We start from the raw sequence: 26,926 nt of genomic DNA on the forward strand, positions 1-26,926 counted from the left end.
GACATTTTCTCTTGTTTCCTGTCTAACCTTGAAAAAGACACAGCGCTCACGAGCAAAAATATTCCAGCTGCGTTTCTTGTCTCCCCTTTCTTGATTTGCCAGGAGAAGTATGGAGCACACATCACTTTCCACCTCAAACTGGGAGCGACCAGCTGTGGATGACACACTGACTGTGAGAGCTCTTGGTGCTGCAGTGGCCAAGTTTTGCTGAAGTTTAACCTTGACGGAGGAGGATGGCTCCCAGGCGTTGGTGAAGTCTATCTGAGAAGAGCGGGTGTTGAAAGAGACCTGAGCACTTCCGGAGATGGAGGTGCCATGGAGCTGAAATGAACCTTGGAGGTTCACTCTGTTTGGGATGATGGGGACAAGAGAGGCCCAATGGTGCAGGAGGGTCCAGCCCACTTCTGCTTTATGGTCCTTTAGAAGTAAAACAATGCTACAGTGGAGGGAGTCCAGCTGGTTTTCTAAGCCAAGAGACCCTTTAAGTCCATTTTTCTCTGCTTGTCCATTTACAGTTAGATAGGTCTTATGAGGTACATCCCCTTCGTCTCTTCTAAACTGTTCCCACACAAGCTTCCCTACCCCGTTACACCGCACAGACAACAGCAGATTGGAGCTGACAGATTCCCATGCTATACTGCCATCGGCCCAGATGTGACACCAGCTCTCCAGTCTCAACCGTCCAGACACTTCTGCCTTCTGAGTAACACTGTGGCTCCCATACTCAAGTAGACCATGCCAGCCATACAACCCACGCCTCTCCACTCTCAGTCCCACATTCAAGTCCATTATCCATGGGCCAATGAGCAACCCGATCCCCAAGGCCCATCTCTGAGGCCCAGGCCGGAGTAAGAGCCTGAGACCAAAAGTAGACGGCACACCCAGATATGTCAGCAGTTGCACAGAGGAATGGGTGAGGTTTGCTCTGAGCTCCCTCAGACCGTCAGGACTCAAACAGCCTTTAGCTCGAGCACTGAGGCTGACGTGAGCTAGCGACAGGCCATAGCAGAGCCTGCTATGTGATCTATAGGAGCAAAAGGCTCGTACCTCCACAGGGCGGCCTGCCACGTTTCCATAGCACTGGGCTGTGAGTCGCTCTCCTGTGGCATCCCCTGTGCAGTTCATCTGTGAAAACATAACCGCCTATTGCCTGAGTTTGTTTTTTAAAGGAGAAACTGAGGAAGGAGATGCAAGAATTTTGTAAAAATCATTAAAACAGGTCCAAAAAATATCATGAGAAACCAAGATGAACATTTCGTGTGCTTAATTTGATTTACTTATAGCCGACTGCTTCAGATCCTGTACATAGGTTATGTGATTTAATTCAGGGATATAACACTGAAACAGTTAAAATGTGGTGTCCCATGAGGGTCAATCTTAGGCCATTCTGTTTTTAATCAAACATCCCTATTTGAAAAGAACTAGCACTGTTTTGCTGATGACATACAACTTTTTCTTTTCACGCTGCATCATTGAGTTCACTGACTACCTAAATGTGTGGAATTTACTAGGTAAGAATCTCCATGAGAACGTGTAAAATTAGAAAACATTACCTGTAAAGAGGAAGGCATGAGTCCCTGGAGGAGCTTCATCTGCTGCCCTACAGATGCTACCAATAAAGCTGTGTTGTTTTTAGATTCAACCACAAAGAGGACATCAATCACTCTCTTGTCTTCCACGCAAAGGACCAATCCTGTGTCCAGGCCCTCTTTATCCAGCTAACAAAGGGAAGAAACACATAGAACTTAACAAAAAATGACTGACATTGTCAGTCCTAATAAAATAAGGAGTAGACAGATAGCAAAATAGACTGTAGTAAGAGTCAAGCACCTGGTAATGTGCATTGGCTTGTACTGAGCTGGATATGCCTCTTTTTAGCAGGGTCTTGACTTGGTGCTGCAGACTTGAGAAGACTTCCCATCGTGTCATTAGCGGATTTGTTCTGCCTCCATTAAACTGAGCTTTTAAATGTTCAGGTCCAGCTTGCAGCTCTGCAAGGCCTGAAAGTTGTCCTCCATCCTGGATCCACCTCAGCTGGGCACTACTGCTAACAGGTACACCTGCAGGAGCAACGTTATTATGAGAGGCTGCAGCTGTCAGTGGCACATTCACAGCTAGTCTTTCCCTGTGACAAAACAAATCAAAAGAAGAGACAGAGAATGCCAACATTTATATGAATGCATATGATATATTAATAAAATAGGACTTTACCTGTGGCATTAAGAAGGTGGAAGGAGTTAGATAACTGGATGTGGACCTCACCCATCCCTTTAGCCCCCAGTTTGCGACTCACATTTATACATAAATTCTCCACCCCTGACCAAACACACAGCCAGTCATGGACCACATGGGATTTGCCCTCTCCAGGCTCCTTCTGATGCCTCATCTCCACAGAGTACAAAGCGTCCCTCACTTGAACTCTTAATTGTCCTGCATCACATACACTGTTACTTTGAGACTGCAAATACAACACAACTTTAAACTGTACAGTTATCCAAAAAAGGCACAATACAACTAATCCTGTTAACGTAACCTAAGAAGGTTAGTTGTTTCAGATCTAAAACAAATGATTTGCTTAGGGATGTATACAACTAACAATATAAGAACCTCTACCTTCAATCAGGTCGTCTGACTGTCCCAATGCTCCATCTAATCCAAGAGTTGACGGCAGAATGGCAAGGTTGGTCAGTGAATGCCGCAGGTCGCCTGACACAGCCAGCTGAAGACCCCTGCTGTTTTTTAGAGACCCTTTCACCTGAGCCAGTAGAGCCTCGTGTCCCTGTGTATAGGAGCCATGCAGAGACACACTAGAAAGACAGCAGAAATTCATATGTGAATTTAAAAGTAAATAAGACAATCTTGAAATGTGTTGCTGTGAATTATAAAATTATAAAATTATAAATCTATCACATGATGGAACAAATGGTGGTACAGACCTGTCTGAGGACATGTTGGCAGCCATGTTTACAAACAAGTTGGTGAGTTCAGGTAGCAAACTTTGGGATAAGTTCAGCCTCAGTCCCATGGCTCTGTCTTCTTGCTGGAGAGAGTGGGACACCTGGGTGTCCAGCATCACCCTGTCCTTGCCATCAGCCCTAACATGCACTGAGCTGCTCCCTCTTCCAGCCACTGCAAACACATCTGTTGTAGCTTTTGCCTTGACATGAAAAACAGATACAAATTTGAATGCAACTCAGAGGCTAATGATGAGATAATAAGTATTTTGATGTTCAAAATAAACAAAAAGTGTACATCATTACCATTAAATCATTGGCATCTACAGTAGATGAAAAATACACCCAGTTAAGGAAACAAAATAAGAGGCCCCAGAATTGAGCCTTATGGGACACTGTTTACAATTGACCCAAATTCAGACGCTAACGTCTTGCAACTCTGAAACGATTTCTTAGCAAATTTACCAAATCTGATACTATGAAGGTTTTTTTTAAACAATACATAATCAGTAGTATTTGATGCTTTTAAAATGCTTTTTCAATGTGCAATTTTTTTTTCCCGCTATTTTGTATTATATTAACAAATTAACCTGATAAAGACAACATCAGCCCACCTCCAGTGTTTTTGGAATCTTTGACTTGAAGGGATGTCTGAGAGATGAATGCAGATCAACTCTGCCTGATGTCCCATTGAGCTGCACAGAGAGCTGTAGTGAAAAACACACATTGGAGAGATATATCAGAAATACAGCTGACCGTGCAAGTACAAATCAAAATGCGGGGTTGGTTTTACTCACTTGACACTCCTGTCGTTCGATTCTCAATCTCCCTTGGGCTCGATAATCAAAGTCTGTGTTGTTTTTGGGGTTCCAACATACCTCCCCATCCACTATAGCAGAGGAGGGGAGTTGCAGCTGTAACAGCAAGAACAGCTGAACTGGTCACAAGTTTGGCCTTTCCTAATGTAAACTATACTGTACGTAGAGGGGGACTAGTTACACTACTGACTGCAAATAGCACACATAAAATCGTATAAAACACATCATCACCATGCAAAATTTACATGTATCATTTTTATGAATTCAGTGGTTCTCCAGGCTAGTTTACCTGCAGCTGTTGGGTGATGTTGGCTCTAACTTTTATCTCTCGCTGACTTGAGAGCACAGAGTTCATCTGAACTTGTCCAAAGAAACTCATCCTCTCTTGGCTACTGACCCATAACCTCCCTTGTATCTCTTTCTGGGTCTGTAGAAGAGAGTGCCACAATGCAAAATACTATTTAGCCGACGAAAGTTCCCACAATGCCCTCTGAGTGTCCATTTAAATCCCTACAGTTGACAGACAGTAACACACAACAGGACTTTGGCATTGCATTAAATGGAAAATTAACTCAACATTTTGGAATTAAAGTGAGGCTGTGATACAATAACCAGTTCCTCAAAATTTTCTGTAAGTCTAAAAAGTGTAAACATTTCCTCCAGAACTAAGGGTAATAATTCATGGATTAATTTGCTTTTAACATATATCAATAAATATCAATATATAATATATATATATAGATAAATATCAAATATTTGGGGGGGGGGTTTTCATTGAGGAAAGCTGACAGTTTACCTGGTTGCTGAACATGTTCACACAGATTTCAGAGTCTGATGGAAAAGTGTCTGAGCTGAAAGGATGAATCAGCGCGGAGCAAACCTGCTCATGAGAGGAGGAAAACAGAGCACATGAACACTGAAATGAACAACTCACTTCTCTGCAAGCTGAGTTAATGAGATAACTTACAAAAGGGCTCAGTCGCCGGTAGCCGATGGTGAGGGTGTGAATGATCTCTCTGTTACTATGGAAACCAGCTCTTGACTCAAGGATGTAGAGGCCTTTAACAAGGTCAACGGTGAAAGTCTCTCGGAGGACGAGACTCAGAGGGAAAGCCTGGAAAGGCTGTCTGTGTGAGATGAAACTGTTGTTAAAACCAGAAACCAGCTCTGAAATGGTCTTGGCTTGAATTATACTGGCACACAGACCTGAGCTGGAGCACTGCTGTTTTTTGGTACATCTTTTTGTCTTTCCTCAGCTCCTCCACTGTTCCTTCGAAGTCTAGCTCAGTTGCTGGATTCTTAGGCTCTGACAAGCTCATCTTCAGTATCACTTGCCTCTTTTTCAAATTCTTTAGCAGGTTGGTTGACAGTGAAAAACTGTTTAATTGAAAACTGGGACAAGCAACACTAAACAATTTTTCATGCTATTCAGTTTCGATAAACCTTGATGCGTGTTGCCACTCACCTTGTCAGCAGTGTTCAGAGCAGCAGCGAGGCTGACATTGTGCTTGCCGTAGCTGGAGGCCATCTGCAGGGTGTGGCTGAATTTCTGGGCCTCCAGGGAGATGTCTCCTCTCAGGGGGGCAATCCACAGAGAATTCAAGAAACAGGAAGCTTTCACATTTCGCTTCCCCACCGTGCACCTTCCTCCTGCCTGGAGAGGGACAGGGCAGAGAAAATGTATACCTGAGCTGAAATTGTCACCACTTTCTGGGTCATCATAACAGTCCCTCTTTGTAATTATGAATGATTTTGCATGTGGAATAAACAAAAGTGTTTAATTTATACAAAAGCTAAAATCAATGATCATTTACAAAACAGATCAAAGATATTTTAAATTAATAAAAAATGAATTAGAATATACAACAATTCAATTAAAATATAATATAATATAATATAATATAATATAATATAATATAATATAATATAATATAATATAAAACACTTTCACCAAACCATAATCATATTCATTCAATTAGGCTCTCTCCTTACTTGGAGGTAGGAAGCAGCTGGTGTGTAGAGCTTCAGGCGGACCTCCCTGTCACGGCCCCTGTCCCTGTAGGAGACCTCCAGGAGGAGGTTACGGATGGTCAGCCACTTACTGGCTGTCAGCTCGGAGTTGAGCTGCAGCGTATGGCGCTGGTGCTGGCTCAGCTTGTGTGCAGTGTAGATGTACAACCAAGGCGTGTCCATGTTGAACGTGCCTGAGCAAAAGGGTGAGAGGCTGATTTTAGAATGTGTAGCCATTATATTTCAAACATCATTTTTATTTTCATACAAGTTACCTTTAAAATAATAATTTGCAGTGAATGTGGAAGCATAAAATCTCAATAAAGGTCACCTTCCCATTTCTTTTGCAGGGTGTCCTTTGAAGGGCTTTTCCAGTGTATCCCAGCCACCAGCGGCATCAAGTTGTTGTAGTTGATTTTGAGGTGAGTGCTGCTCTCAGACCCAAGCCGTCTCAGGTGAGAGTGCAAAAGCTGCGTCCGGTAATTTAAATTTTTCTCTGGAACCTGCAGACTGAACTAGAATCCCATAAAGAATGTTTTTTATTATTTGCATATGTAGTTTGGTTTGGAACCAGCAGCGTTGATTAAAACCACAGGCAAGTGAACAAACTGGCATGTACCTCCAGAGTGTAGCTGGTGTGATTTTGTGTCGACTGGTTTTTGAGGGACTGGCTCAAGAGGAGCGTGCGTTTGTTGTTAATTTCATCCCAGTGTTTGCCGTAGCTCATGTCGAGGGATGATTTAACATGGCTGGGGCTCTCCTCGTGCCTTAGGTGGATCTGAAAAAACACAGACATACAATAATATAAATATAATTAGACTATAATAATGTAATTATCCAAATCTATAAAGGCAAACTTCACCTTGTGGTTGATGGGAGCAGTGCTAGAGCAGTAGAACTCATGATCAGCTCTCACGACATACGTGAGGTTCAAGTGTCTCACACTTCGCAGTCTCTGAGATGTGTGACACTCCTGAAGAAGGTGTCGGGCCTCACCTACGGAGGGGTCAAAGGTCAAGATAATCTGATGATAGTGAGTCATTTGAGGCCGGCATATATTTCCTCGAGGTGCCATGAATCAGGGTTAAAATTCGTAGTGCATTTCAATCTAATGTGAGCAAGAAAAAGTCGGGGGAGTTAGTTTGGTTAACTCAGTTAGACTTGGTGGTCTTTCATTTTGCAGCTTCATTTTACATTGGAAAGGTTGAGCTGAGATCTGCAACCTTTGTCTAACACGGAGAACATGTGAGGCTTGACTTGGCATTCTCCCTTCAGGCCTATTTATGTTTTTATCACTGCTAATACATGCAGATGCCAGGAATCAGCTCTCAACACGGACAAGCACGTTACACAGATTTGTTTCCCCTCCTCCATAACTTGTTTGTGACTTCAGCACTTAGAAAGAGCCAACCGCATATATTAAGCTTAAGCAAACGGAAACTTAGGTAACTCACTTCCCAGACCATATTTGAGCCGAAGTGCGGAGCTCCAAAGTGAACCCTTCTGCTCCATCAATCCCAGCATCCTGCTGCCGACCACACCTGGTAAGAGTAGCTCCACCTCTACAGAGTACTGTCTGCTGCTGCTGTCCCACCTGCGCTCCAGGGCCACTGAAGACCGACAGCACAGTGTAAGAGCTGCACTTTTAGGAATCCAACTATTCATGCTGTTTGGATAGGTCCGTTTGATACCTGACAGTGATGCAGTTTCTCGAAACACATTCTTCGCTATGGCAGAAAAGCTGGTCTTCCTTCCCAGTCCACGAGTAACATTTGCAGAGAGGATCATGGGATTTCCATCGGCAGCCATCTTGACTTCAAAGTGGTAGCGTGTCCTCTCCTCTGACATTAGAGTCTGATGGTCAACCAAACCCTACAGTGGACAAGATAAATGATAGCTTTTATGACTGGTGCACTAAATTCATAAAACAACATCCCATGACATTATAACACTCACCATGATGTAGTACTGAAGGCTGTCAATTACCAGCTCAAGTTTTGCTGTCTTTATAGTCCTGTCTTGTTCAAGTTGCCCTACAAACATGACACGTTCTCAGTACGAGTTGGTAACACAAACTATTAACGCCGTTGGTCTCAGACCCACCTTGGATGAGGATGGTTTTCTGAGGATGGGTGACCCTCAGCAGCAGTCTGTGAGGGTTGAAGGCCAGGTCAAGAGACATGTCCCTGGGGATGGAAGACTGAGGAGTGGCCAGCAAGAGGTGGATGGAGGCTTCTCTGGGAAACCAGGTGCCTTTCTGAAAGATACGAGGTGTAGATTTGGGTGTTAGTTGCTCCTAAACTAGATCAAGAAAGCCCTTTAAGGCTAGTTATTATGGTTTGTAAGATCTTCCGCAGATGCTTGTAAATTCAAAAGGAGAATAGAAAAGAGAAACTCATTTATAAAGCTTGAAGGGGACATTCCAATATTTTTTCACCTGGGGCCTATTTTCCCCATCTGTTTGGGTTAAGCTGATTGTTTGGGAGCGAAGTAATTTGAGTAGTTGCAATGTTGAGCAAGAGCGCTGTGACTTACAAAACGGCTGCAGTGTAATAATATCAGGCAATTTTCCACATCAGCTCTGCCCTCTTAAAGTATTGATTTTGATTTTTTTTTTTGTTACCACTGACAGCCTCAAGATTGTTGTTTTTCTTTCATATCTGACATCACTCATAGGCTCCATGCCAAGACATTCATGGTTACCTTTTCAGGGCTGCTTGGCTATCAGCACTTTGTCCCTCAATATCAGAAAGACTCAAATAATTTTGGAAAAGACGAATCATTTTGCCCGAACGCATAAGAAAACAGGATCAGAGTGAAAAGCACCTTTCCTCCTACCTGTGGCAGCAGGGAGTAGGCAGCCTCCAGTAGGTAGTAATGGAGGCCTCTATCCAGCTTGAGCAGCCTGAGGGCCAAGTGCACGGGTCCAGAGGGGGGAAGTGAAATATCAGCAGCAGCGAGCGGGTAAGAGACATTGGAGCACAGCTGCCAGCCAATCATCTTTGACCCTGTGACAGAGGATGGATTCCCTCTGTCAGTGTTGGATAATCAGTCTACTGAAGTTTGTGATTACAGGCTAGCGTCTAGTCGTTGTACATCAGATCTGATGACTGCTGAAAAATAACATTGGTAATGGCTGAGTCAGCATATCAACAGAGGTGTACTGCATTCACCTGAGAAAAAAATTAGAGTTCTTATAGATTTGGAGAAAAAAAAATCTGCCCTGATTTTCTGAATTAATTCTATAAATGTTGATTAATATTGAACATTAACAATGTTAAAATAATATTTTACCCTCTTTTTTTGAATAAACAAGATGAGTTTTCATGAGAAAAATAAATCTGTCCTGTTTTCTGAATTAATTGGAAGTGTTTTCATGAAAAGAATTATCTAATTAATTCAGAAAAAACAAGGAACTCTATTTTTCTCAGGGGAACGCAAAGCACTTCTTTACATGACAGTCCATACATTTCTGTTACATGAATATCTTGGACTTACAGGGTTTTGGTGTACAAGTGGTCTTCTGGATTCGACTCTTTGGCCCTTTTATCTCCTCTCTGTGGTCGCCGCTGAGCTGAAATACTCGGGAGCTGGCGAACATGATTTATATAGGGTATTACCGTTGATCTACTCGAGTAAACATTCAAAAACACCTCCGTCCTTCCTTCTTTGTTGAATTTGTTTAGTGTGAACTATTGTGATACATCGCCTTCAACCTACCCTGCCGAACCTCACCTGAGAGAGATTATGTCCATGACATCCTCAGGTGTGTTCAGCGTCACCCTGAGATCCTGCCCCTCCTGTAGCTGCACACTTCCATCCAGGCTGGTGGAGCTCCTCAGCTCAGTCATCCAGTCAACGGCAGCCTGACCCAGAGCACCATCCACCCCCATCCTGGCTGACAGGCCCACGTAAGCACTGGGAACACAGACAGCAGTTAGACTCAGAGTGCAATCACAGCTGCAGCCCTTGTTCAGCTGGTGGATTTACATGGGTTTGATGTAACCAGTGAGGGAGAAGTGAGATGTATCCCTGTAGTTGGCGTTGCCCTTCAGACGCAGTGAAAGCAAAGATGTCAGGTTGATGCCTACTTTGATTGGCAAACCAGACAGAGATGGCAAAACCAGCTCATCTGTCATCAGCACGGCCCTGTGGTTCAGCCGAACTTCATGACCCTGGAAGACCAAGAGGAGCATTAGGGAAAAAGATGATCTAGAAGATGAGAGGAGGTGCACAGTCAGAAGGTGATACCTTCAGAAGTTTGACCGCCAGTCCTGCCACGCTCAGCGATAACTGGTTGATGTGATTGTGGAGATCTTCACAGGTAAACACACTCAGCTCATTGCCAAAGACTTTCACACCAACCCAACACTTGGGCCCATTCTCCTCCGTGTTCCTCCCTCTGAACAACTGGAACATACGGAGCAAAAACAAGCCATCTATGAAACTACCTGCTCTTAAACCATTCACACCTAAAAACAGCTTGACAAACCTGTGGCATTTTTGTAAATATGAAAGAGTATTAACTAAAGTAGAAACTAAAGCTTTTATTTCTCAAAACAAATAAAAACATGGAATTAAAAAAAAGAACGTTGGCCTATATGTACAATAATTTGACTTTGTCTAAGTGTAAATTAATCAATTTAAATAATTCAACGAATGACATAAAATGAGGTGGATGTTGCATTTGGTCTTAATTCTGGTCTTAACTACAGATTTCCAAATATTTGGCCAACTCCTCTTCTATTTACTTAATAATTTTAAAATTATGTTTTGCAATTCCCCAATTCTTTTATATAAAAAGGTGACTGAATTCAGGTCAAATATTTGGCCAACTCCTCTTCTATTTACTTAATAATTTTAAAATTATGTTTTGCAATTCTTTTATATAAAAAGGTGACTGAATTCAGGTGGTACAGCACAATAATGTTTTTATCTGTTGAATTCAATGTTTGAAACAAATCACTGTATTTATGACATACAAGTTGGGGTTTTAGAAAATATTTGATCACCTTTGCAACATGTTTAACCGTTTTTTGTTAATTTTTGGTTTGTTTTGTTTTGTTTAAGTTCTGAATGGTTGCTTTATTTATACTGACTGTGAAAGATGAAACTATATCAAATATCAAACAAGTAGTCCATCTTTTGGACATCTCTATACCCAGGTTTGTTCCTATTTTACAAATTATTAAGGATTTTGTTATTCTAAACTGTCAGGGAACGCTGCGGATTGTTATCTTGGCGTATACTTTCAGAGTATCAGTACTTGACACGACCCACAGCAGAACTACTCCTGGTCTTATCCCACATCACCAAGCGTCCATGTTTCAGTTCACAGCACACACACCCCTGTGATAAGACTCCAGCTTTGTAAAGCTCACTGAAACCACAACCTTTGCGGTGACCTCACCATGGCCCTGGCCCGGCTCAGATAACTGCTGGAGCTGGATAAACACAAATCTTTCTCTCCTCGGTGGCCATCGTTGGTTTTTTTCCTCGCCTCTTTGGGCTGCACTTGTTTTTGACTTTGAGCAACTGCGTCTCCATCAGACTTCTGGTGGCCAAAAATACTCCTCAAGAGTGGTTCAGCGTTTTCAACGTGGAGGTCCACCTATAAATTGATGACATTTATTATGTTATCTCCCATTATTCTGATGTGGCAGTAGAAATGAAACCGAGACTCACCTCCAGGAGATTACTGGCTCTACCATAAAAATACACCGTCAGGTTGGCAGTGGCGGACCTCGGAAGAAAGGATTTTGGGGAAAAAATCACAGATGTTTCCACATTTGTGATTCCCGCACCTGAGACACACACACACACACACACACACACACACACACACACACACACACACACACACACACACACACACACACACACACACACACAAAAACAGAAGAAAGGGGCTGATGAGATTATTTCAGGACCAAGACTGAACCTTTAAAGCCTTTACCATCATCATCAAAGTGTGAAAGGGCAGCTGGCAACGGGGACAGACCGTGTGACAGCCTGGAGAGACAGCTGACAGGAGGAAACAGACCCCAACGGGGCTACTTTGGGCTAGCAACCCATAGCAGCAGACTCTGTCTCCTGAGTAGGACACAAGAGCCACCCCAGCTTGCTACAAAAAGTTCAAAAGGAAGGATACCCCTAGAGTCTGCGAGAGCAGGGGCACAAGAAGACTCACTGGCTGACCTCCCGGCAACGAACCTTGGAACGGACATGACAACGAGTGAAGGAAGTGGCAATGCTCTAAAAAAAACCAGCAGCCGGATATGCTCTTCAGAAGTGCGTGTGTGGATGGGCTGAAGTAACATCAACCCATGGTCTTAGAGTACCGGTACATCAAGGACAGAAGAAATGCCTGAAAACTTCCAACCCAGGGTCTCGCATTGACCGGATTCTGTCAAGAAGAAGGTTAAGTCAGTCGGATGAAGCTCAGCGGCAGGAAGAAACCCACAGTCCGCAAAGCATCAGCAACCCAAGGGACAAGGAAGATGCTTCAGTGAGATCCACCAGTCCTAGACCACACCCATTACACCGCAAAATTGAGAAGATGGAAGGACGCAAGCCATTGGTAAAATGGCCGAAGTCTAACAGCAAGGAGTGGGAAACCATCAATAAGGACTTATGCCTTATCCTGAGTAACATCAAAGGTTCAGCTGAAAAGAAGTTGGAGAAGATGGGTGACATAGTCTATAGCTATGGAAAGGAGAAATTTGGGGTAAAGGAACAAGTCAAAAAGAGAGACGTACTTCCTACCCCCAAATCTCGGCGGCTGAAAGAAATCCAACAACTTGTAAAAGAAAGGCGACGGCTTAAAAAGTTGTGGAAAAGGCAACAGCAGAGGAAAAAGAAGGCATCAATCTTCTTCAAAAGCACCGGCTTTCAAAGCTCCGCCGAGCAGAGAATCAAGAATGCGGCGGAAAAAGAAAGAAAGAGCCCGAGCAGAGTTCTACAAAGACCCTTTCAGCTTTGTGAAAAGTATATTCACAAAGGAGAAGAATGGAACTCTAAAAACATCAAAGAAGAGGTGGAAGTACATCTGAAAAACATCTATACTGATGAGCACAAAGATGAACTGGTCCTTGTTCCAACTGATATACCTCCATTACCTCCTCCACAAAATCAGTTTGAGACCAGTCCTCCCAAGATGAGTGAGGTAAAGCAGGTGGTAAAGAAAGCAAGATCGGCATCTACACCAGGCCCTAACAGAATTCCGTATAGTGTCTACAAAAATGCTCCAGATGTTCTGAAAATCCTGTGGACAAACATGAGAGTGGTGTGGGAAAAGCAAACTATCCCTAAAGCGTGGCGAAGAGCTGGAGGAGTGCTTATCCCAAAAGAAAAGAACTCAGCCACTATTGAACAGTTCCGCCAAATAAACCTCCTGAGCAAGATTTTCTTCAGTGTATTGGCGTAACAACTGACGAAATATCTGAAACAAAACCAATTCATCGACACATCAATCCAAAAGGCTGGCATGACAGGCTTCTCTGGATGCCTCCAACATAACACCACCATTTGGCATCAAATCCAGACAACTTAAAGAGAAGGAAAGAATCTTCATGTCTTGTTCCTTGACCTGGCCAATGCATATGGAGCAGTTCCTCATTCACTCCTGTGGATGGCATTTGAATTCTTCCAAGTGCCTGCAACAATCACAAATCTGCTAAAATACTACTTCAAGGATCTGCAGTTTTGCCTCACAACATCAGGCTTTACCACAAACTGGCAACCTCTGGAAGTAGGCATCATGGCGGGGTGCACCATCTCCCCATTGGCCTTTACGATGGCGATGGAAATCATCATCAGAGGTTCAAAATGGGTAGTAGGAGGAGCGCGACTACAGTCTGATCAGAAATTACCACCGGTTCGAGCCTATATGGATGATATAAAAACACTCACAACAACTGTTCCCGGCACCAAGAGACTGCTGGAGAAACTTCATCAAAACATAATAAGCGCAAGGATGAAGCTCAAGCCCAGCAAGTGCAGGAGCCTTTCCATATTAGAAGGCCAAGTCAGAGATCAGAGATTCTACATTGGTGGAACACCTGTACCAATGGTTTCAGAGATGCCAGTAAAGAGCTTGGGACGATGGTATGACGCAAAGCTCAAAGACACCGAGCAGTTTGAACAATTAAAGAAGGATACCATCACATACAGTACATGGATCGCATCAACAAGACCTTATTGCCAGGCAAATTAAAGGTATGGTGCTTTCAGTTTGGCATACTCCCAAGACTCATGTGGCCATTAACTATATACGAAATCCCCATCACCAAGGTAGAAAAGCTGGAACGGGTAATAAGTACACAGTTGAAACAGTGGCTTGGAATCCCACGATGTCTAAGTTCCATCGGATTGTACGGGAATGGCAAGCTGGAACTACCAATAACTGGTCTTGTGGAAGAATTCAAATGCACCAAAGCAAGACTGGTCATGACCCTCACTGAATCAGAAGATGCAGTCATCCGAACAGCAGCCCCCCGCGTGGCAACGGGAAGGAAGTGGACTCCATCAGAAGCTGTTCAGAGTACAAAATCGGCTCTTCATTTCAGAAATGTGGTTGGGCAAGTCCAATATGGGAGAGCAGGTCTCAGGCTTCTCCCAAAGGCTCCTCTGTGGCATAAATCAACATCTAGGCAGAGGAGGATGCTGGTGTTAGAGGAAATCCGGAGACAAGAGGAGCTAAAGCTGTTTCAATGGCCAAGCAGGGAAAATGGACTAACTGGGAAAGCCTGGAGAAGAAAAAGTTCAGCTGGCATGACATCTGGCAGATGGAGGGAGCGAGGCTAAATTTTATCATCAGAGCCACATACGACCTGCTACCTTCCCCCCAAAATCTGAAACTGTGGTATGGAGAAGATCCCACCTGTCCTCTATGTCAAGCACCAGCATCCTAAAGGCACATCCTAGCAGGGTGCACCACCAGCCTCACCCAAGGGCGCTATACTTGGAGACACAGCCAAGTTCTCAGAGAATTAGCATCAATACTGGAAAAGAAGCGAACTAACATAAATGCTCTCCCGCAAACATCATCAGACAAAGTCCACTTCACTCAGTTCATACCAGCTGGCCATCCTCAAGAGCACTGGACAACACCAAAGGATGCAAGCATTCTGCAGTTGATTTTTCAATTTTTCACAGTTACGAGGAGTGTAAAATGGTCCGAGGAAGAACCCATGACATTTTGGGGCAGTTCTGTTTAACAGGGGAAAAAAGCACACTCATGTTTTTGTTCTGCTGAATGGCCTTTGTATGAATACTGATGTCAAAGTTGTATATTTATGAAAAATCCAGACATAATTACCTGAGTTGAAAGTGTAGTCTGAGTAAGAGGAGTACTTCAGAAATTCGGCTTCAAAGTCTCTGCTGATGATGTCATCAGGCAGTGAATCAATAAGGGTCTGCTTCATTGGGTCCTCGCTCCTCAAGACATTAGTCAGGTGACTCCACACAAATGAGCCCACTGGAGATAAAGGGGAAATAATAAATCATTTAGAATTTGGATCAAAATGTAAACACAATCATTATCTCTCCCATTTCTTCTTCATGAAAGAAAACGTGTTGAAAGTATTTGCCAATATCAGAATCAACAGCTCGGAAGCTCCCCCCCCCCAGCCATCCCTTTCCAAGTTAATTCAAAACAGCAGGAGTTAAAAAACTGTGTTGTAAACATTACAAAATTGTACGAATAAAACAAACTTTACACCTAGGGGAACACTGGAGACACTTAAAACAATATTTATGGGAGGAATTTTATTCACCAATTTAAAAAAAATAACATTTAGCACTTGGAGTTATAACATGACACGAGGCACCATCGAATACGCTGACTTGTGTCTGAACTGAAGGCACAATATGAAAAAAAAGGGCAAAAATTAAATTAAAAAATATAAAAGAGCTGCTTGAAGCACAAACTAAACAGCAAAAATGTGACTGAAGTATTTGAAAATTTCAGCGTCATGTCTTCTCCTTGCCACTGACAAATATAAGGACAATTCCTCTACAAACCAGAGCATGTGCTACAATACAGACCTTGGCCAGAAGTCTCATTTCTAAGGGTCATCCTTACTGCCCTGAACACATCTTGGTCTGGACAACGCATGATCTGCTGGTATGCAGCGATTCTGACCTCTGGATCCTCCTGGGAGGATCGGTACAGCTGTAACAGCACAGATCTCTGAGAGGAGGAAACTGCTGTCAGTCACTGGTGTCAGACTCCTGCTAACCTCTTCACCTCCATCTCAGTTCATCATGAAAAACATATTACTTTATTTAGATATCAACTTTATAGCAATGCTTTACCCTAAATGTGTATTTTGTCTTTAAAGTACTCATAAAGAGGTGTATTGAGCCCCCAAAGATGTTTTTTCACCACTGCATCACTTCTTTACGACTCCAGAATGCAGAGAGAGCCAGCCATGTATATTCAATTTGAAGCTAATGATGGGTGACAGCTAACAACAACAAAACTGTCCAAAAGCGTCAGTCCACAAATGCTCGAGTGCATCATCTGGTATAATCCCTTTGTTCTGTTTGCAACTGAATGCTCAATCATCTACACCGCTTTGATTTAAGCAAAAACAAACAAACTTCCAGTTTGGCACTCGTTCGCACACGCTCGTTCATGATAGCACTGAACAGGAAGCGGTATAGTTTGTTTGGTTGAAGCTCAATTGAAAGTGTTTGTGGATTACTGAACATATGGCCTGATAAAGCAGACATCGATTACACAGGAAAATACGCTTGAGATTTGGGGCAGTTTTAGTGTTGTTATCAGTTGTTAGTCATCAGTAACCGTTAGTTTGAGCTAAATATAGGCTCTTTCTGCATTTTTGTGTTAAAACAGGTTCTCAATCAGTCGCTTGCTTGTTTCAGTTTGTCACAAGAACATGAGAACAGGACTATTTTCAAGCTTAATTCACTTTTCCTACTCACATTGGCTGAGCAATGAAAGCGTCGGAAGGCGTGCACGGCAGCGAGCCTCAGCTCCAGGGCTGCTGAGTGGCTGAGTGCACAGCGACTCAAAAGAAGAATGAAGGCTGGGGTAGACAGGCCGGAGTTTCCCACTGATTTTAGAGCATAAACAAGCTGAGGAGATACCAACAAAATAAATAAATGAGAAAAAAATCAATTACATGAAGGAATTTGAAAAGGTAAAGAATGGTCACATTTATCGTACCTCTCTTATTCTGGCGGGTTCTTCTTCTTCGCAGCCTTCCCTCAGAGCTGCTTCTAATGTCTGGCTGAAGGTCTGCACCTGAGGCAGGTCACTGCACGGTGTTGGGGAAGTCCGGCACAGTTGATAGACAAGAGACGACCCAGCCAGCAGGGCCTTGGACCTCACCTCTGGGACCTCAAGTAAGCTCTAACAGCAGAGAGTTCACTTTATGATCCATTCACAAACAGGGTTCTTAGAGGGGTAGTCACTTAAAGGGAACATTCAGTCTTTAACTATACCACCCTCATGCCAATGGGAGGTGGTCTCAATGTGGACTGCAGGTCCCAGCTATGATGCCTCGTGAGGCTAAAACATGGTGTCAGTGACATTTTCAAAACAGCTTGGTATTTTGAGCCTTCAGAACACTTGGGCAACTTTGGCTGGTTGGATGAAGACATGTCTTAGTATGATTACGTATTTTATCTCTTTTGAAAATTCGCTCTCTTCAATTGTTGGAGAAATTTCTGCAACACCATCTCCTATGTCTTGTGGACTAAAAAACTTCATGCTACCTTCCATCAGTATGAGGGTGAGAAGATAAGAACTGAATTTTCAATTTCGGTTTAACTATGCCTTTAAGAAGTCTCAAATTTGAAGATTAGAATATCAGGCCTTATTCGATTTTTTTACATGTGTCTTTTAGCAATAAATATGACTTTGATCGGCCTTAAAAATGTAGAGGATTAAGAAGTTCTTTTCCCAAACAGTCGGAATGGAAAAAAATCAACACCAAACCAATCATCTCTAACTTTCCTTTGACCATTCGCAGTTTTTTGCTAGTATGGCGGCAAAACAAGTCTTCAAATTTGTGAAAAATGTTCAAAAAAACTTGATTTCAAACCCTTGCAGGCACTGTGACAGCACAAAAACAAATGATAAGGCTTTTCTGGAGAGAAGTCATCACCGATGTCACATGGAGTTTCCTACATTGATGGAGTGGATGATCCGTGGTGACGGGTGAGGGATGAGGGCGATGGTGGTGAGGAAAGCGTGAGTCTGTTCATCTTCCAGCTCTTCATTCTTCATGAGCTCAGTCAGAAGTGTGATGCAGTTCTCAGATCCACATGCGGGTAATGCTTCCAGCAAGGGGTGCCTGAATCAAAGCATCAACCTCTGTTGAGTTGTGATGTTTGAAAAGCTGTTCCATAAAATGATCCATTGCATTCTTTGGCACTAAAAGAATGTGGACATTTGGACTTTAAGGAAATATACTAGAAAGTGTTACACTAAAAGATTTGTGACACTTTCATGTGTAATTATGAAGCTACAGCCAGAGGATGGTTAGTTTTGGATACATATCACAGTCTGGAAAATTGCCAGTCAGACAGTGTGTGTATTTTTCAAATTCTAACCCACTAACAGGAGTCCTTTCAGCTTTGAAGAAATTTTGTGGCTGTTAAGCATGGGATGTTTTACAGCACACAGAGACACACTAAATTGAAACATTTTCCACAAACACCATAGAACACATATTGATGCTGAGAAAACACTGACCAGTCATTTCGGCACTTGAAAGAGGCTTCCTGCCACAGTGTCTTCAGTTGAGAGAGAGACAGATCTCTCAGCTGGAAAGCCAGTCGAAGGAAGTGATGCGATACCTGACAGGAGATAAGATCATGAAACATTTTCTCACAACAATAATTCCTCGGCATTTAGTTAATTACATCATGGAATGTGTCTGGAATGCTGCCAGATTACTTTTACCTGAACTCCTCCGTAGAGGACTTTAAGGTAATTGGCTTACAGTACACAGAGCAAAGCCCAGGGGAACGCCAAGCTATGGCTTTAAAACACAAACAGTAATTTGGCTCCTCAAAAGTAAATTAAAGTCATTGCTGAAATGTGAGTCTGGGGTCTGTCACTTGAAGCAACATTTGCAACGTGACAGCGTTTCATCAGGACTGATGACATTTGTTGCATTCAAGACATACCAGCTGTGGGTCTGAGGTGAGGCTGCACAACATCCTGACGGTCTGACCAGCTTCTTGAGGCGTGAACACTTTTCCGTGCCATGCAACCCTTTCCTCTTCAAACTGCAGGTCAGTTTGTTTACTGAAATCTAAAGAATCTGCAATAAAGAGGAAAGGAATAAAGTATTTAAATTGTTGAAAGGGAAATTGCCACTTTTTACAAAGTACAATTATTATTCATCCTCCTTGTCAGCCAGACAAGAAAATAGATACCTTTCTCTCTTCTGTGTGTGTAATTAGGAGCTGAGACCCACAGAGACCAGCCAGCTGGTAGTTAGCTTAGCACAATGTGTGTGGGAAGTGATAGCACACCACAGCTAAAAGTTATCAAATAAACTTATCTCCCTGTGTTTTCCTGTATTAATATAATTTCAGTTGTGCGTAGCATTTCTACTGAAATAAAAAGACATTGTATGTTTAACATCAGACACATAGTCTGAAATATTTTGCCGACTGGATGACGTGATTGCACGCAGCACCTCAAAAGCTGCATGGTAACTTCAGAGAACAAACCCAGATGTTTGGTGACAACTAAAAAAGTGACTGCTTCGACGAATAATGGTTGACTTTATAAGAAAGGATGAGGATGATTACCTCAGGACAAATCAAGATCCTGAACCTAGCCTATTTGGTGAGGGAGGTATGCTAACACTGCACACACAGAGGAAAGAAGGGAGTGTATCTTCTCATCTGGGTAGATGGATAATGTGTATGTTTCCCAAAATTTGGCGTGTTCTTTTAAGTTCACGCAAGAATCCAAAATCAGAGAAAATAGTAACCTGCTCCTGGATCAGTGCCAGGCTGGGCTCGGAGCAGCAGCAGGGTGGATACAGTCTGGGTCTTCAACATCCCTGGACTCTTGGACAATGTTTCCATGGAAACCGTTTCAGTACAGTTGACACCTTCTATAACTGTTGAGCCATGGCGTTGAACACAATGGACGTCTGACTGCACAAACTGATGTTAAGATAGATGAAAAAACCCATCTCCTCCACTGATAAAGCACATTTCAGTACGTTAGAAGGAAGGAAGGAGTCAACTCACAGTATCTTTGGTTACAGCTACTGAATGGGGCCAGAAGTGGGCCAGCGTGGATTTTTGGCACTCTTGTAGGTCCCTGGTCTTCAGCAGCAAGTTCCCCCGTCTATCATATCTACTGGTGCATGTTCCATACACGTCTGTCTGAGGAGGAGGTATCAGAACATTTAAGATACAATACAGCGTGACTATCTTGTCGCAATGTGAAGGAAGACCCTCACCTCGTGTTCTGTTTCTTTTTCTGAGGTCTGGAGCATGCTCAGAAATGCCCTTTTAATGTTGAGGGCCCACACCTGCTCCCCCTCCTGGAGACACAGGGCAGTGACCTTTCCCCCCTGGAGGGAGAACTTGAGGCGCGTTCTCTCCAGCGACTCCCTGGGACACAAAAACACCAGATGAGTCTCGTGAGATCGAAAACACAGAGGGATGAATGATCTGAGCAGAGTATCACATTCAAAAGAAAACAAATGTAGAATTCCAAAATGAGCTGGCCCCATATTTACTGTTAGATATATAAATATAATCTGCACTGTGTCACCTCAAGCTTTTCAAGCGTTGCACAGAGTGCTCCTTCTGATGGGAAAGCCGCTTGATCTGCGGATTCCTAATCTGTGAGGCCACCATACACATAAAATCACAAGATTAATGTTCGTACTTAGAACTTCAAGCTTTATAACTTGGAAACAATTCAACTTAAACTAACCTGCATCATGAGATGGCACTTGGAAATGACGTTGATATCAACCAGACAGTCCAAAGCCAGTCCATTTCTGCCAGCATTCGAGCCATACAGGGTTGTAGTAATTGTAGCGCTATGCCTATATGTGTACCTCACCCCTCTTTGATAGGACAAGTCTGAACTTGGAAAATCTACACAAAAAAAATCAAAACAGGAAATGGTATTAATCCGTGTTAGAGTTAATCGTTAAGCCTGATGTGCAAAAGAATTAAATCCTCACCAGCACAACTTGAATCACAGACATTGGGCTTCATCTGAAAGCAGTCGCCTACTATGAAGAAGGACAAATCAAAAATCTCACATGCAGCAACAGAGCAACAGTCTCAAATATGTCCCGAACACTCCAAGTAAGTTATCTTGGTTATCATACTCACCATACAGCAGGAGAAAAAGGAGTGTAGCGTGTCGAAACTGTAGCAAGGACATTGCCATTGCAACGCCAAGTCACTGCAGGTCTGTTTGCCTCCACATGAAAGCCAGAAGAAAACCAAGCTCTGTTCCCCAGCCACTGAATGACCACGCTTGTCTGCAAGTGGCCACAGTCACCCTTACTACTACTCATGGCAACCAATCAGGAAATACCTTCCAGGCTGGAGCAACAAGCACTCACTGGGCCAATCACCTCACATAACACCCCCCCCCCCCCCTCAAAAATCTTATGCCCCCAAATCTGTAGATCCATATGGACAGAAGGCTGAGTATATTAGATAGGTGGAAGAATAATACCCGTTATGAGACTGTCAGGTTCCCAGCAGTGGGCGGTAAATGGTGGACAAAACAACAAGTTGTTCGAGACCAACAAGTGATTCTGCAACAGTAGATTTGTGTCAACAAACACTGGCAAAATAACCACAATCAATAAGCCACCTACCAGACTGTGGGCTCAGCCTGATTGATAAACTTCGAGAGGAAAGCACAAGGAAACAGGGACATCTAGTGTCAGTTGAAATTGTGGTGAGGGGTTTTGAACTATGGGCTCTAAATGTGGCAGGAAATACCCTCCACCTCTCAGCCACGTTCAGCTCCCAACTCCTCCACATTATCCAACAGGCCTTTCATCCCGCTTTCCTTCCCCCATCATTACCAAAGCTGCCTCCCTAGCCGCCTGCCTGCCTGCCTGCCACCCTTCCACGCTGCACCCGCCGCGGTCCACGCCCGTGCTGCGACGTCACAGTCACTGCTGTTCACCGGCGCTGCATTCAGGGTTACGGGAAACAATGAATTTCTTCACTTTATTGGAAAAATAATCCGCTAATCCCTTTAGACTAATCTTTAAGTGTACCAGATAAAGGCGGTCCTGTAGATTTTTTATTGTAAATGAGGAAATATGTTGTTACGCTAACATATCAAACAAATACATACGAAATGTAAATATAACATCAAATGCAAATGGCACTTGTGTCTGGTAACCCTGTGCATCATTTTGGAAGTCAAAGTTAGAGGTGCAATACATATAAATAATTCGGAATTAACTGTAACATCAAAATACATGTATGTATTTGTGTGTTTTTAAATTAGCAATTACAAGGCATTCCCATTGTAACACGTTGAAACATTTGTGTTTGAACGCATCCATAGTCCGGACCAGGGGGCGTAGGTTTGACCGGCTTCTCTGGGCTCAGACACAATAAACCATCGGCGTACGAGGACACGCTTGTCGGACCAAAGGTATTGTCACGGTTTTAGTACATCACTTGACCCAACTTCGACTTAACTTTAGTGTACTCGCTTATTCCGGGACTCTGGGCACACCGTAGTACCCTGTATGGCGGTAACACGGGAACGGTTTCTTCGTCGAGTTTGATGAAAACGAGGTCGGGATCAGACTAACGTTAGCCCCTCCTGCCGGATTTACCCCCTAATTTCTTTTGTTTTTGAGCTAAAGGCGACTAAACCGAGCAGATAACGATGTCGCTGACTGCTTCGTCGGATTACTTCGCTGCCGAGTGTCTGGTGTCCATATCCAGCGGTCCTGTTCTGCACAGACCCACCCCGGTAGCCCTGGCAAGCCAGTCGGCCACGGTGGGCCTGCTCCCTGGGGAGCCCGACGGGTCGAATGAGGACAGAGAAGTGCGGGAGACCCTGAGGCTGGAGGGGGCCAACATGATGGCGGTGGCCGGTATCCTCACCGACCTGCACGGCAAGTTCCGCCCTATGTCGGCCTACTCGGAGAGCAGCAACTCCTCGTGCGGAGGCGAGAGCGGCTACACCACGTTGTCCGACCCGACCACCCCTACTATGACCCCCTCCGCAACCCCGGTCCCCGGGCAGCTGAGGGGAGGAGGAGGCGTGGGTGGCCCGAGGTCCCCGGTAAAACGGCACCAGTGCACTTTTGACGGATGCGACAGAGTTTACGGGAAATCGTCCCACCTGAAGGCTCACATCCGGACACACACAGGTAAGGAGTCTACAACCGAGTCGTTACACCTCCACTGAACGTGTTCTGTTCTTAAATATCCGCCAATTCACGTCGACTGAGTCCAGAACTTAGTTATCAAACAAGGGGAAGATGGGAAGTGTTGTTCTTTTGGACTTTGCTGCAGCACTGTCGTGTTGTTATTTTGCTTATCGTGGCCTAACAAAAGAGAGAAGTGCTCTTTAGGGGCTCTGACAAAGAATAAAGTAACAAAAGAACTGGGCTGGACGTTAAAACCGGTGACGAATGTCTTCCTCTCCGCTTCATTTGCATATGAAATGAACGTAAGACGAAACCTTCGCCTGCGTCTGCCCGACTCAGCCCATTCCCTTCAACTCCATGTTGTGGTATTTGGATTTTCTCCGGGGTTCACCCCCCCTCCCCGGTGCTCACTGACAGGTTGACTGTATCGGCTGCGTTAGGTAAATTATTAATAAAACGCTCCAGAGGAGCTGCTGAATTATCCCATCATGGATGCGAATGGATCATTGGTGTTTTATAATTCCACATTTTACAACGTTTTCTTTCAAAGTAACATGACCTTGTATTACACGTCGCCCCTAGATAGGTTTTTAATCGACCGTTCAACGCTTTTAATAGAAGTAGATCAAAATGATATCCTCAGTAAAATGTGCATGTGATTTCTTTTTTTTCCGCAAAATGGGGTGGGGGGGGGGGGGAATGGTGCTTTCAGGGTCGTTGAGCAGGCGCACACGGATTAAGGACAGGAAACGGCTCAGAGAAACTGTGGTGGGAACGCCCACAAAGAGTTCTGCAATAACAACGTGGCCTGGCTTTGTGATCTTGAAAATGGCTCCGAGCGTTCCACTCACTTATCCCAGTTTGACTCATGTTGCCTGTGAGAGATTAAGGCTACCAGTAGCTTAGAAGACTAATCTGCTACATCTCAGTCCAAGATGGGTTTTATTTGGGTCCATAACATGAATGCAGTCACTAGATTTGTGACACTTAATAATTTGATATTTGCTTCACATGGAAAAGCCAACAGGTGGAAAATGAAATAATAAAATGGCTCCATCCATCCCTTACAGAAGCTAGTTGGATAATTAGCTGCCATTTTTTCGATAATGCTAAGGGTAGGGTTGAAATGATACACTGAAGGCTTTGCGAGTCACTTTAGACTCTCATGGGTTATTAAAGGCAGACGCTTTACACCCCAAAAAGTTATTCGGGTCATTTAGGTAATGAAAGTAATAAATGTTATCACATTTTGGTTGCTATTCAGAGAAGGTATGTGCAATAATACCAGCATGTCATTGATGATGCCAATGCCCTTAATATATTGGTATTGATATGATGGGCTTTTCCAAATGTGTTGATTAATGTGCAAAAATAATATTATATAATAATAAGAATATCACACTTTTTTTTCCAGGTAACATTGTCACCAGTAAATATCAGCTTGTAGCCACATTAGTTGTAATATATTGGAGATGAATTCAAAAATCCAACATCATGCATCCCAAATTTAAAGCACACTGAAGTCCATCCAGCTCGTTTTCTGTTGTGTTTTTGCACACAACTCGTGTTTATTTTTTGCGAGTGACTGTGAGAATTGCAAACCTGTGATATTGTCGATTTAGTGATAAATGATCAACGTGTGTGTCTGGGTGCTACAGGTGAGAGGCCCTTCCCCTGCACGTGGCCCGACTGTGAGAAGAAATTCGCCCGCTCCGATGAGCTGGCCCGCCACACCCGCACCCACACAGGAGAGAAGCGCTTCCTGTGCCCGCTGTGCGACAAGCGCTTCATGCGCAGCGACCACTTGATCAAGCACGCCCGCCGTCATCCTGACTTCCAGCCCTCCATGTTGGGGCGCAACAAGGGCACCTCCTCCTCCTCCTCCAGCCCGGCCATGCACCGTTAAAGTGCTCCATGCTGCGAGGGGTCCACTGGAGCACAGAAGGTCACAGTTCTTAAACCAGCTACAATCAGATCCACTGATACCTATCGAGCATCGCCGTGTCGTACGATAACGTGTACACACACTCGCACACACACACAGCTGGATGTGAGGGGAGATTAGCTTCACGCATCCAAGCAGAGGAGTCATGTGACCACTATCAACCTGCTCAACATAACTAGGGTTGGGTATCAAGAATTCTAACTGATTCCAAGTCCTTAATGGATTCACATGCTTTTCTGATTCCACTTATTGATTCCTGAACGTAACATGGACCTATTGCATTTCCACTGTAAATTTCAGACACACACAGATTGGAGTTTGTGTATAAGCGTTAAGAAGTGTTGCTAATATTAAAAACAAAAACCATAATCCAGTGAAATGTCATCACTACATTAATAAATAAAACGAAACCCGACAGAGCACATTTTTGTTTATCTTCTAAACTCTTCAATGACATATTTTCCTGACAGGTGTTTTGGTATCATGATCTACTAAGAAAATATATATACTTCTTTTTATTTAAAGCCTCAGACTCAGGATCCAATGAGAACTGGAATCATAAAGCGGATCACTAGCGATCACATAAACCCAACCCTAAAAACAACCTCGTATTCTCAAACACTTGCGCAAACATGCAGGGATTTTTCACAATTTTCTGTAAAAAATCTGCACATCTCTCATCAGCCAAAACTCCCGTTCTCTTGCGTTTCATTTTTAGATTGTTGTGCTCTTCATTACAATTTAGGAGGAGCACAAAATTATGATGTTAGCTAGCAAAGCAGTTGAATAGAAGCTTTTTAGCTTTCTTTCTATATTATTTTTAGCTTTGCTGATTCCATATACTTTTAAGTTTTAGTGGTGACACATTCCTTTGTTTTTTTTTGTTTGTTTGTTCTTTTTCAATTGCATTTGTAACCATCATCATTGTGGCTTTTTTCTTGTATATTCAATTTAACAATACATCAGATATTAATTTTAGCCATAAAGTGGCTCAAGCTTCACTGTAGAAGAGCTGTTTGCACGCCATCCTTACGTCATGTATCACTCACAAAAATGCTGACACATAATACACAATAGTATTATGTCTAATACTGATGCAAATGTATATAAGCTTTAAGCTTCTAATGTAGAAAATGTAATGCTTCTAGCAGCAGATTTAATACATGTGATGAATTGTAGTCCTTATATTAGGGGTAAAGTATAGGCTTGATAGGATGGCATTGCCTGTGAGTGTATGTGTGTGTGTGTTTCTTTTTTTAAATTTTATTATTTGCATTTTTGTAAGCAACAGAAGTGGTAAAAGTTGATGAAATCAAAATGTTTGGGGGGGGGGGGATTTGTTATCGGTCTGCTACCTTCTAAGTAATAGCGCTCATTCATGGGGGGGGGGGGATGCCCGAAGTACTTTTTAGCATCAGGTGAGCGTGCGGCAGAGATTTCTTTACACAGTTCCAGCAGCAGACAAACCGGACGCTTCCATGTAGCATTCATGTGGTACTGCTGAGAAATCGAAAAATAATTCTCATCTGAGAGTGGGTCGGAATGATACTCAAGGAAATAATGAAATCGACATGTAGAATCTTTTTTTTTTTTTTTAAAGATGTAACTCTTGTAAGCCTGCGTGTACAACCCCAGGCTGCTGGCGCTCCTAAATATGATGTCACCACGACTCGTGTTGGTTAAAATCAAAATTCACTTTTTTTCTGGAGCGGCAAAAACAACCCACCCAAATATCCCTACCTTGCCAAATATATGCACCGGTCACGTATTTCAGGAACACATGCATGTTTAACTGAATGGGTTTTGAATATTTACCTACAG

General features: G+C 43.3%; 2 protein-coding genes across 2 annotated transcripts in view; one reads left to right on the forward strand and one right to left on the reverse strand.

Moving 5' to 3' along the window:
* The window catches only part of apoltp (apolipoprotein lipid transfer particle homolog), a 45,768-nt gene extending 22,530 nt beyond the window's left edge, over nucleotides 1-23,238 (reverse strand). Inside the window, exons 1-43 of the mRNA XM_086203222.1 lie at nucleotides 23,133-23,238; nucleotides 21,137-21,288; nucleotides 20,983-21,030; nucleotides 20,727-20,893; nucleotides 20,562-20,632; nucleotides 20,245-20,398; nucleotides 20,030-20,167; nucleotides 19,765-19,942; nucleotides 18,947-19,083; nucleotides 18,510-18,613; nucleotides 17,943-18,108; nucleotides 16,977-17,162; nucleotides 16,733-16,885; nucleotides 15,830-15,974; nucleotides 15,102-15,260; nucleotides 11,468-11,586; nucleotides 11,193-11,393; nucleotides 10,034-10,192; nucleotides 9,773-9,957; nucleotides 9,518-9,700; nucleotides 9,281-9,372; nucleotides 8,621-8,790; nucleotides 7,886-8,039; nucleotides 7,739-7,815; nucleotides 7,474-7,654; nucleotides 7,237-7,392; nucleotides 6,645-6,778; nucleotides 6,402-6,560; nucleotides 6,114-6,297; nucleotides 5,765-5,976; nucleotides 5,238-5,426; nucleotides 4,979-5,121; nucleotides 4,740-4,899; nucleotides 4,569-4,652; nucleotides 4,062-4,199; nucleotides 3,752-3,868; nucleotides 3,569-3,661; nucleotides 2,937-3,157; nucleotides 2,614-2,807; nucleotides 2,212-2,430; nucleotides 1,831-2,060; nucleotides 1,554-1,718; nucleotides 1,048-1,125 (exon numbers count right to left, since the gene is read on the reverse strand). Of these exons, the coding sequence (XP_086059348.1) occupies nucleotides 1,048-1,125; nucleotides 1,554-1,718; nucleotides 1,831-2,060; nucleotides 2,212-2,430; nucleotides 2,614-2,807; nucleotides 2,937-3,157; nucleotides 3,569-3,661; nucleotides 3,752-3,868; nucleotides 4,062-4,199; nucleotides 4,569-4,652; nucleotides 4,740-4,899; nucleotides 4,979-5,121; nucleotides 5,238-5,426; nucleotides 5,765-5,976; nucleotides 6,114-6,297; nucleotides 6,402-6,560; nucleotides 6,645-6,778; nucleotides 7,237-7,392; nucleotides 7,474-7,654; nucleotides 7,739-7,815; nucleotides 7,886-8,039; nucleotides 8,621-8,790; nucleotides 9,281-9,372; nucleotides 9,518-9,700; nucleotides 9,773-9,957; nucleotides 10,034-10,192; nucleotides 11,193-11,393; nucleotides 11,468-11,586; nucleotides 15,102-15,260; nucleotides 15,830-15,974; nucleotides 16,733-16,885; nucleotides 16,977-17,162; nucleotides 17,943-18,108; nucleotides 18,510-18,613; nucleotides 18,947-19,083; nucleotides 19,765-19,942; nucleotides 20,030-20,167; nucleotides 20,245-20,398; nucleotides 20,562-20,632; nucleotides 20,727-20,893; nucleotides 20,983-21,030; nucleotides 21,137-21,194 (6,261 nt within the window). The 5' untranslated portion in view covers nucleotides 21,195-21,288; nucleotides 23,133-23,238. The remainder of the gene's footprint in view (nucleotides 1-1,047; nucleotides 1,126-1,553; nucleotides 1,719-1,830; nucleotides 2,061-2,211; nucleotides 2,431-2,613; nucleotides 2,808-2,936; nucleotides 3,158-3,568; nucleotides 3,662-3,751; nucleotides 3,869-4,061; nucleotides 4,200-4,568; nucleotides 4,653-4,739; nucleotides 4,900-4,978; nucleotides 5,122-5,237; nucleotides 5,427-5,764; nucleotides 5,977-6,113; nucleotides 6,298-6,401; nucleotides 6,561-6,644; nucleotides 6,779-7,236; nucleotides 7,393-7,473; nucleotides 7,655-7,738; nucleotides 7,816-7,885; nucleotides 8,040-8,620; nucleotides 8,791-9,280; nucleotides 9,373-9,517; nucleotides 9,701-9,772; nucleotides 9,958-10,033; nucleotides 10,193-11,192; nucleotides 11,394-11,467; nucleotides 11,587-15,101; nucleotides 15,261-15,829; nucleotides 15,975-16,732; nucleotides 16,886-16,976; nucleotides 17,163-17,942; nucleotides 18,109-18,509; nucleotides 18,614-18,946; nucleotides 19,084-19,764; nucleotides 19,943-20,029; nucleotides 20,168-20,244; nucleotides 20,399-20,561; nucleotides 20,633-20,726; nucleotides 20,894-20,982; nucleotides 21,031-21,136; nucleotides 21,289-23,132) is intronic.
* Nucleotides 22,353-26,413, forward strand: LOC147261273 (Krueppel-like factor 13). The gene is made up of 2 exons (XM_086203224.1): nucleotides 22,353-23,160; nucleotides 24,819-26,413. The coding sequence occupies exons 1-2, from the start codon at nucleotides 22,671-22,673 to the stop codon at nucleotides 25,064-25,066; spliced, it is 738 nt and encodes a 245-aa protein (XP_086059350.1). The 5' UTR covers nucleotides 22,353-22,670; the 3' UTR covers nucleotides 25,067-26,413.
* The last annotated feature ends 513 nt before the right edge of the window (nucleotides 26,414-26,926 follow it).

This window comes from Aulostomus chinensis, chromosome 5, assembly GCF_037954235.1.
Source record: "Aulostomus chinensis isolate RoL2024-O1b breed Wild chromosome 5, RoL_Achi_v1.0, whole genome shotgun sequence".
Taxonomy (NCBI): Eukaryota; Metazoa; Chordata; class Actinopteri; order Syngnathiformes; family Aulostomidae; genus Aulostomus; species Aulostomus chinensis.